The 10,511-nt window shown below is 36.4% G+C and overlaps 1 protein-coding gene across 1 annotated transcript; it reads right to left on the bottom strand.

Annotated features, from left to right (window-relative positions):
* Nucleotides 1-1,680: 1,680 nt before the first annotated feature.
* On the bottom strand, nt 1,681-2,280 carry LOC127831368 (ribonuclease H-like). The gene has a single exon (XM_052356338.1). The coding sequence runs from the start codon at nt 2,278-2,280 to the stop codon at nt 1,681-1,683; it is 600 nt and encodes a 199-aa protein (XP_052212298.1).
* Nucleotides 2,281-10,511: the final 8,231 nt, after the last annotated feature.

The raw sequence follows: 10,511 nt of genomic DNA, 5'->3' as shown, positions 1-10,511 counted from the left end.
TAAGCGCAGGCGTTTCTGGGTGTTCACGGGTCGCATATTGCATAAGACGCATTTTCGCACGCTCATTTGTATTTGCAATTGAACTCGACTGCTATGCATTTTTTTCTATATTACCATATGATAATGAAGCACTTCAGTGAATTATGTTTTTTTATATAAAGTACAGTATAGTTTTGTTGGCGAAAATAATTTAATTATAAACAACGATCCACAATTATAATCGTTTATGAAACTCAGGTGGTTTCTATGGAAGGGTATTTAGGTAAAAATTACATACTTCTTTATGACTTTGTCATGATTCTTGATGGTACTTTCAATTTGTATGTAGACACCTTTTCATGCATGATGATATGGCCATATACGTCGACGTACAATATTTTTACCGACCCTCAAGTGTTGGCCAATCAGAAGACGCCTTACATCTGTTGCTTTGATCCGCATGTTAAAAGTTACAATATACTAAATACTTTTGGCTATACACTCTAAAACAAAATCTTCATTTATTTGAAGACACAATTCTGTGTACGAGCACTTGCCATGACTTTATTTTTTAATATTTCTGTGTCCATGTGGTTGGGAAAACATTTTTGTTTACTACAAATTCACTGTTTTGCTTTTAGGTTGGAGACTACATGAGACTTTGACAGTTGGTGGGAAACCATCATCAACTGGAGAGATGCCGGTAAAAAGATGGCCATAAAACAGTGACCGCTGATTTGCATTGAGTTCTGTCTTACATACTGGATGACCTATCTTTTTTATTGTTTAAATCATTGCGGATTGGAATGCTCTTTAAGCAAAGGTATAGTTATCGGGGTGTCTTCGCGCAAAAGTTTGACTTTATTTTTTGTTAAAGTTATTGCTTTTAGTTTTACATTGAATTTGTGTAGGAAATCTTTTAGTAGCTAACTTTAGGTAAAAATGAAATATCATCTGCAAGTGCAAAATATGAATGGGAAAGCTGATTTTTGGTCATTTCTAAGCAAAAGAGAAAATACTCGCATTAAATGCATGAATTCAGATTATTTGATCCTCGATCCACGGACTCTTCGTCACAAGTGTCTCTTGGTATACATTAGTCTCTTGGTATATATTCCACACAGGTAATTTTCTCTTATGCATTTTATTGGACTTAGTTGTGGATGTCGGATCGGGGTTGGTCGCTGGCTGGCTGTTTTATCATGAATCTGCCTGTGGCTTTGATGTACTTAGACAGTTCAGATCTAATAGTTTCTCTCTAGCCTGGTATGTAGGGGTGCTCGTCTGTGTTAAGAAGTGTTTTGATATCAAGGGCCGTAACTCCACATAGTTTGTTTAGTGCTTTCAGGAGCTCGTCCCGGTGTTTTCGTGGATGTAGCATTCCAGGAGGAAATGCTCTGTAGTCTCCAGGGTTCCACATGTGCACTGTGGTGAGACATTGATGCCCACCCTGTTGCGATGTGCATTAAGGATTGAGTACCCTGTCTGTAGCTGCAGGATCACGCCATATGTTGCCTTATCTGGGTGGTCAAGTTGTCGCTTTTGCTCGACTGATGGAAAGAACTCATAGAATGTCCTACCGGTAGATGAGTTCTTCCAACGTTTTTGCCACTTGACCATGCAGGACTTATGACTTGCTGCTTTCACTTCTTGGATTGTGGTTGTCCTGGAGTCCTCTGGCATTGCCTCGGCTTCTTTGGCTCATTCTTTTGCTAGGCCGTCTGCAACTTCATTGCCCTGTAGGCCTGCATGACCGGATGTCAATAGGAGTTGCACTGTTGTGGTCATAGATAGTGTCCTAAGTGCCTTCTTGATTTCTTCAATCACACTCCTATGGCCGTTGTTTTTCCAGCCCATGGTTAGGATGCCAACCACTGTCTGGCTGTCACTGAAGATTTGAATTATGTTGCCGGGTGTTAGGTGGGGATGTTGAAGTATTTCTTCTAGAACCATCAAGACTGCGACCAGCTCAGCTAGCAGGATTGTACCATGTTTTGTGACCGCTCTTTTTAGCCTGATTGCGTCACCTCCTGGAGTGTACAGGACTGCTCCTGCACCGGTCGGGCCTGGATTAGTCAAGCAGGATCCGTCTGTGAATGCAAATGTACATTCTTGTGGGGCCTCCATCATGATATCCATGATGGTCTCTTTTCCAAGGTTCTCCTGCTCATGAGTTCTGTTCTTAGATGAACCTAGACGGCTCCAGTATTCTGGTTTAGTTCTGGACATGCGAATACATCCCACATCATAGTCCATCTCTGGTTCTATTGTGCTGATTGAGACTCCTGTGGATTTTTCCATGTCATTAGCCTTGCTAAGTGCTAGTGCTAGTGGGCTAATATGGTCTGGAGGTGTGTCATTTTGAGCAGTTCTTCTAGCTTTTGTTTCATAGGTTGTGTTATCCTTTTTGCCTTGATCTTTGCGACTTCACGAATAGCTATCTCTTCTAATCTAAGATCGATTGGTAGGATTCCTGTGGCTACCTCCATTACCTCTCTTCCTGCATTTTGTGGTAAGTTGAGACATAGAGATAGACCTTTTCTTTTTACTGCGTCTAGCGCTGTCTTGTTTTTTGCTCCCTGCCAAACGATTGCCCCATATTCAATAATGGATCTCACCATAGACTGGTAGATGGTTGTCAACTTCTTGGTTGAAACCAGAGAGGTTATACCCTTTACTTCCCTGATGATCTTGAGTGCTCCGTTAGCTTTCCGTTCTACTAGCTGAATGTGCCTATCGAAGCTCATCCTTTCATCTAGAGTTATACCCAATATCTTTGGGTAGCCGTTGTAGGGTAGAATGCTGTTTCCGGTCGTGAATGAGTCTGTTTTGACGGCTAAGGATTTGGCAGTAAATAATTTTGCCTCTGTTTTGTTGAGGCTTACCGACATCCGCCAGGTATGACACCACTTCAAAACTGTCTGGAAGTTTTGGCAGACCTCTGTGATTGCAGTTTCTTCCTTGTGTGACGTAGCCCATGTAGTTCCATCGTCGGCAAATTTGCAATGTTTCTTTCCTGTTCCTGCGAACATGTCGACGATGAAGACATTAAAAAGTGTCGGGGCGATTTGTCCTGATATAGTTGTTTTTCAAGTTGACCCCCCCCCCCCCCACCTTATATAGCGGAATAAGAGCTAAATTGCTTTCCGACTTAAATTCAACGGCATATTGGTTGACCGTGAAGCATTAATTTGCTACATAAAGTGAGAATTCAACGCCAGGGACTTCGTGATCCATTAACGCAACAATAGCTTGTGCGAAAAGCATGAACATTCAAACAGAGCTCCATTTCACCGACATGGAATGGCAGGCATTTTTACAGTATGGACAGTGCAGCAGATGCTTAACTGAGCCAGCCTTCATATTTAGTACAAAATCATGAATTTAACAAGCTTTACCATTTCATATTATTCATAACAAGAAATATCTTTAAAAAAGATATACGGCGTAAATAGTTTAATGAATGAGATCAAGGATAGCGAATGTCTTTTTCTGTGCAGTTCTTAGCTGCATCACACGCAGAACGGGATGTTACGGGGAGTTTTCGCGGCTTATTTTACATTATAACATATTGCTGGTCATAAACCTATAGATACAAAACAGAAAACCAAAAGAAGAATGGAAGTGAAATTTAAACATATGAGTCAACCGGCCACACGAGAACAAACCTGTTTTAGTGGTCTGTCGGGCATTGCTATTTGATTCGATTATTAACAGTATCGAGAATCATCGTGCTCATGCTTAAAGTGATATTATGGGCATTTTGCACTGTTGAATTGAGCTGAAAAGAATTAACAGGTCAAAATAGTTAGTTAAAATGTGGTTACTGATCAATTATCTGCAACTCACCTTGCTACCAGTTGTTTATAAAAATATATTTTATATTCGATATTCTTACGTGACCCACCCAGTCCTGTAAGCCGAAATGATCCGTAAAACAATATTGTGTCTTTGTGTCGTATGAACAAATCTGCACTAAAACTAAATTTAGGTTCAACTCGTAAACGCATGATCAGTTGTCAAACGAAAGTACGGTTAATATTCAAATGCATTATTTTTCTCTTTCTGGTATATTGTTTTAGTATGTTGATGCTGCATTAATTACTATAAGTGTATATGAAGTAGAAACATCAAAAATAATCAACAATTGCGATAGACACCTATAAACTGTTACATGCTCATAATATCACTTTAGTACATTAGGCAATATGGTGGAATAATTATTGTTAAATTTATTAAAAATAATATTTATCATTGTATTGTTGAAAACACATTAAGAATCTATTATTGACATACCATAATTATATTGCTGAATATCTTCTTTTAACATATTTCTGGTCTAAAGAAAATTCCAGGTAACCTAGTTCACGGATAGCGTCTTTATTATATAACGATTATTTTACTGACCGCGAACTCCGGTGATGACCTGTATATAAACTCTGAATGTCCGCGACTTGACCCGAAACCTCGCGGGTTGAAATGCAATTCTTTAAAGTGAGGCCTCGCTTCCACTGCTCTTTATACTTTTACATGTTAACATGTTGACATGAATATGGAAGTAAGTACTAAATATGAGACCATAGCCTTTTAAGTATAAAGGCTTTTGCGCTGGTAATACTCTGAAAATAAAAGGTGTACGCCAGACTGTATTGATGTCGAGAATTGAGTGTAAAACTGTTCTATCTATTAAGCCTTTTCATTAGAGATAAAATTGTTTCATACAGTAAAACAGTGGTACAAAGACGCGGATATGTTTCCAATATTCTGGTGGTATACTCAAATCAGCCAATGGAATAAATGAAGTGTATTCATTCGTACCTAGCCGCGGGGAATTTTATTTGAATGTTATTGGACACTTACAAAGGTCAAGTCAGGGTGAAAAGCTGGCTTATGCAGCTTACGCCGAAAAATGCACTTAAAATACATAAATGCATGTTTTTGTGTCATTTTATATCTATTTCTATTGGGTATTTTGACTTTTTCAGTTAGAGGAATGTCTGCGAATAAGACAAGGGCCACTGGATAAGGGTTGTTGATGGCAAAACAGGTAATAATATTAATTTATTATCATGTACACAAGCAAATAAGCATATTTATGATGCTTAAGGTGTGAAAGATTGTCATAATCAGGTTTGTGGTCACTCAAACCCTTGCCGTCGTGTAATTCCCCGTGAAGTTTGTATCGATAGTTCCGCGTCCTGACACGTCAAGCTCGTTCTTTGTTGGCAGCTGAAGTTTGCACTTAACAGGTTTATCCTTGTTCCTGAGCATGTATGTAGTGCAGCTGAGTTGATTTGCTACTTGTACACCATTCAATTAGCTTGTTTTTTGTATTGTTTTCTCACAATAAGCTTACAGTCATGGTTCCGACTTAAAAGGGTGTTGCGCCCGACTTAAACATTAGATTGTTGAAGCAAGTGTCCCCTACATCATTTACATTAGAGGGATCTTTTTGACAAAAGTTGGCACTTTCAACAACTTGTTTTGTTTTTTATTTTGGTACATGCTTCTCTCATTCAGTGATTAAGGGCAGTATTGACCTTATTCGCTTGTCTTTGCATAGAAAGGTGACATGGATCAAGGATATTTGTTGTGTTGAGAATTCTGCAGGAAGCTGTGTACCCCAAAAAAGTACTAGAAACCCCTTTCAGGATGCCTGCATTGACCTGAACTGCCTTTCTACCCCTGTTACTTCATGGAACCTCATTGCTAAGCTTATAATGCTTGTCTACATAATTGTATCTTGTTCATTTTAACTTTTCCATCCAGCCTAAAACCCCAAATGAGCATTTCTTTCTTTCTCTTGGTTACAAACCCCCATTTTGACCAGATTGCCACCATAAAAATAGCCAAAAGTACTTATTTTGTGCCCAAAATATGAAATTTTGTATTCTCTTGAGCCTCTAAATAAGAGCTGGCAATGCATATTGACCATCTGCTGCAGTTTAAACGCACCCATGACATTATATGCTAGAATTTATCATTGGCGGCTGGTAAATAAATGAGCACCGATCGACAAGGTGCTTTCAAGATTTCACACTTTTATTGGTGTGAAATAACAAGTTATTGGAAGCTTATTTATTTCTACAATTCAAAGTATCTTTGATCTCTCATTTTGACTAATTGTTTATTGTCTTGGATGAAATTGGATTTTTTTTGCTTTGAAATTGACATTTTTGGGGTGATTAAAAAAACACAAAAAAGACATTATCAAAATTGCTTAGGTTGAAAATATCTTAACGAATTCATTTTTCCCCACCACGCATAAGCCCCACGTGCATGTCTATTTGGTTCGTTTTGGTATTTTGTTGCAAATATTGAACACAACAGCTTTACATCTAAAAGGGGCATTTAAGCTTTAACAGGCCTAATATCGCCTTCTTCGGACCGAAAACACCCGCGTGTGAAAATATGATACAGAATGGCCTAATGGACAGCTAATCCAGCCAAACTTAATATATTGGTGCAATATGCATGGGTTACAAAAGTTATATAAATTTATGCCCCTGGGGTCAAAAATGGTCCTGCCCCTGGGTCACTGATTCTCTTACAGACTTATATTGGCAAAACTTTAAAAATCTTCTTGTAAGAAACTGTAAGTCCCAGAGCTTCAATATTTGGTATCGTATTGTCTAGTGGTCCTCTACAAAAGTGATATAAATAATGCCCCTGGGGTCAAAAAAGGCCCCGCCCTGGGGTTACTGATTGAGTGATTCTCTTACATAGACTTATATAGGATAAACTTTAAAAATCTTCTTTTCAGAAACTAAAAGTTCCAGAGCTTAGATATTTGGTATTTTTTGTCTAGTGGTCCTCTACAAAAGTGATATAAATAATGCCCCTGGGGTCAAAATAGGCCCTGCCCCATGATCACTGATTGTTTTACATAGACTTATAAAGGAAAGCCTTAAAAAATATGCTTTTTCAGTGAAAAATGTCCATAATTTCACTTTAAGTTTAGTATTATTTTATAATGTTTCAAAAACATAATGATAATAATAATAATAATAATTATGCTGACAAAATAATATGCTTAAAAAATCAACACAGGACTGTTACTGTGGAATTTACACTTTAATATTTATAGGGAAAGGATAACCAAATAAATGCTTAATACAAATCTGTGTCCTGATGTTAAGGGCGAATGTGTTCGACTCATGGGCGAATTCAGTGGGTATTGTTATTCAACTATTTTTCAATGAAAATAAGCTGGGAATCAAATAATAATTTGTAAAATAGACTCACATGATATTATAGTTAAAGCCTGCAGAAGCTGAGTCCCGGCTTTGATCACAAAGCTTTGTATTATAGACTTATAACGTTAACCCGTCATACTCAACGGCTATTGTATGTACTAAGCATCTTTGTGCCTAAATTACTGTTTGTTTCCAGTAACCATTGATGCTAAAATTAAAATAGAATGGTAGCAAAAACCTTTTTTTGAAAATATTGGTATGAAGGGGAACCTTTTAACAATTCATGTTTTTTGTGTGATAATATGTATGGAATATAGAGAATACTAGGTCGGTGCCGAATAAAGCAAAGTTTATTTTGCGAGGCTTAGAAAATCTGAACCACGAGCCTTGGCGAGTGGTTCAGATTTTTGTGCCGAGCAAGATAAACTTTGCTTTATTCGGCACCGACCTAGTATTCGATTTATCCCATCAATTTTCTTAGTCGTAAATTATTTCTTTAAACATAGAATAGGAAAATCGAACTAGACGGAAAATCCCAAAGATATTTTAAGCAAACATTGTTTCATTATTTTAATCGTGTCGAGCCTAATACATTACAAAAAGATCAGTAACCAACCTGTTTTTCGTTTATCATACCTCTACGTCCCCGATTTTTAAGAAATAATGAAAAAAAGACACTAAACAACTGCATCTTTAGCGTGAAACAACATGCATTGTGTCGTATGACGTATTAATAATGACGTCACGCGTACGCGCACTTAATATTTGTAAATAATGTTTATTTGCTTTTTGAGTTGCATTATGTGTAAAAACTATATTACATCTTGGTATCAAATTGTTTGTGTTGTTAAATCTGATTCGATTTTACTAAAAATGATTACTTTATAGTTGATTCCGAGTAATATGAACATTCTTCGCCGCGCGTGACAGCTATATTTCAGCACTGCTGAAATAAAGGTAAATTTATTCCACAGTGGTTTATTTCGACAATGCACGTCTGATGATGGGATAAAATGGGTAAAGTGTCAGAATTTGAAGGCAATAATTATCAATATAATAAGGGCAATGTTTACAAATGTTCAAAAATGATTATTCTATGTGTTGCTTCAATGCATCGATTATAAATTGTTAATGTTTATATGCTTTTGAAGATTTTTTAATAAATATTTACTGTTAAGTTCAAAGATTTCACTTTGACCTGACCTTGTATTAGCACGTTTGAAATGTGCCAGTTTCTTAGCAAAAAGGGGACTTCCAAAAAGGAAATGTTTTGATAACATGAGTTTGTGTTTTGTGTCAACACTTTCACTTTTAATACCCACCCGCTGTATTTCAATGAATCAAACTGGCTGAAGTATTGCTTAAATTATTATGTGTGAAAGGGAAAGGTCATTCAAACAGAAAACTGAAGTAAGTTTTTATCATTAATATTTTTTGTTTCAATTTCCGCATTACTAATCGCACAACTTTTTATGTCTGAGGAGAGGAAACTTTGATTTAATATGTATATATTTTCTTTCATGATTATAGAATTGATATCAGACAAATTTTAGGGATCTTAGCTATGAATTACATAATTTATTCATATAAAACATCTATATTATAAATTATTGGAAAATGATTGTATAGTAATAATAATACATATACTATCAAGTCATATATGTACTGATGGTTTCCTTTAAATAAGTTAAATTAATTCTTTCAGGCTAGATTTACATATATTCAACAATTACAGGATGGTTCTGTCATACTTTTTTACATTAAATGATTACAGGTTCTTGATATAGTGGGTCCATTTGCCAAAATTGCCGCTAAATACCCTTAAAGTGACAGTCCATGTTTTAAACTTGATCAAATTTTATTTCTGATACAGTAGTTAAAAGTTTACTTCTTACATTTTAATTGATGTTAATGTATTTAAAGATAGTATATTCTAGGTAGCTCAAAAAGGTGTATTTTGTTTATCTACTTTTGTTTAAAAGTGACTGCAGCAAGATTTCACAACCCCTTTGTTTTATCGTTATAATATAACAGGGCTTAGATCTATATATTAATAACAAGCATATTTGCATTATTACGCAATTAAAATAACCAAACATGTAATTTAATTTAAAATAAAGCATACAAAAAGGCAAATACAAATTTAATAACGTAAATCCCATAAAAAACCTATTTTGCATACTTCTTTTTCAACATGACCCCAATCTATAAACAAGAGCAGACAACTGTATCAAGCATTTTGTAAGAAGTATGCCCCTTTTTTATGTCCCCCACTATAGAAGTGGGGGACATATTGTTTTTGCCCTGTCTGTTGGTTGGTTGGTTGGTCTGTTGGTTGGTTTGCGCAAACTTTAACATTTGCAATAACTTTTGCAATATTGAAGATAGCAACTTGATATTTGGCATGCATATGCATTTCATGGAGCTGCACATTTTGAGTGGTGAAAGGTCAAGGTAAACGTCATACTTCAAGGTCAAAGGTCAAATATATGGGTCAAAATCGCTCATTTAATGTACACTTTTGCAGTATTTCAATATTCAATATAGCAACTTGAAATTTGGAATGCATGTGTATCTCATGGAGCTGCACATTTTGAGTGGTGAAAGGTCAAGGTCAAGGTCATCCTTCAAGGTCAGAGGTCAAATATATGTGGCCAAAATCGCTTATTTTATGAATACTTTTGCAATATTGAAGATAGCAACTTGATATTTGGCATGCATGTGTATCTCATGGAGCTGCACATTTTGAGTGGTGAAAGGTCAAGGTCAAGGTCATCCTTCAAGGTCAGAGGTCAAATATATGTGGCCCAAATCGCTTATTTTATGAATACTTTTGCAATATTGAAGATAGCAACTTGATATTTGGCCTGCATGTGTATCTCATGGAGCTGCACATTTTGAGTGGTGGAAGGTCAAGGTCAAGGTCATCCTTCAAGGTCAAATATATGGGTCAAAATTGCTCATGTAATGTCACTTCTGCAATATTGAAGCTAGCAATTTTATATTTGAAATGCATGTGTTTCTCATGGAGCTGCACATTTTGAGTGGTGAAGGGTCAAGGTCAAGGTCATCCTTCAAGGTCAAATGTCATATAGTGGGACATTGTGTTTCACAAACACATCTTGTTTACTTAGAATATGCATATTATTGATAAAAATATGTTAAAGTTTGCGTGCCACCTCAAATATTTTCTTTGTTTGCATTCTTCTTTACCAACATGACCCCAATCTACAAACAAGAGTAGACAGCTGTATCAAGCATTTTTAGCTCACCTGAGCACAACGTGCTCATGGTGAGCTTTTGTAATTGCCTTTTGTCCGTCGTCCGTTGTGCGGC

The sequence above is a fragment of the Dreissena polymorpha genome, chromosome 5, assembly GCF_020536995.1.
Source record: "Dreissena polymorpha isolate Duluth1 chromosome 5, UMN_Dpol_1.0, whole genome shotgun sequence".
Lineage (NCBI taxonomy): Eukaryota > Metazoa > Mollusca > Bivalvia > Myida > Dreissenidae > Dreissena > Dreissena polymorpha.
The sequence above is the reverse complement of the archived record's forward strand: the minus strand, read 5'-3'. Positions and strand labels throughout refer to the sequence as shown.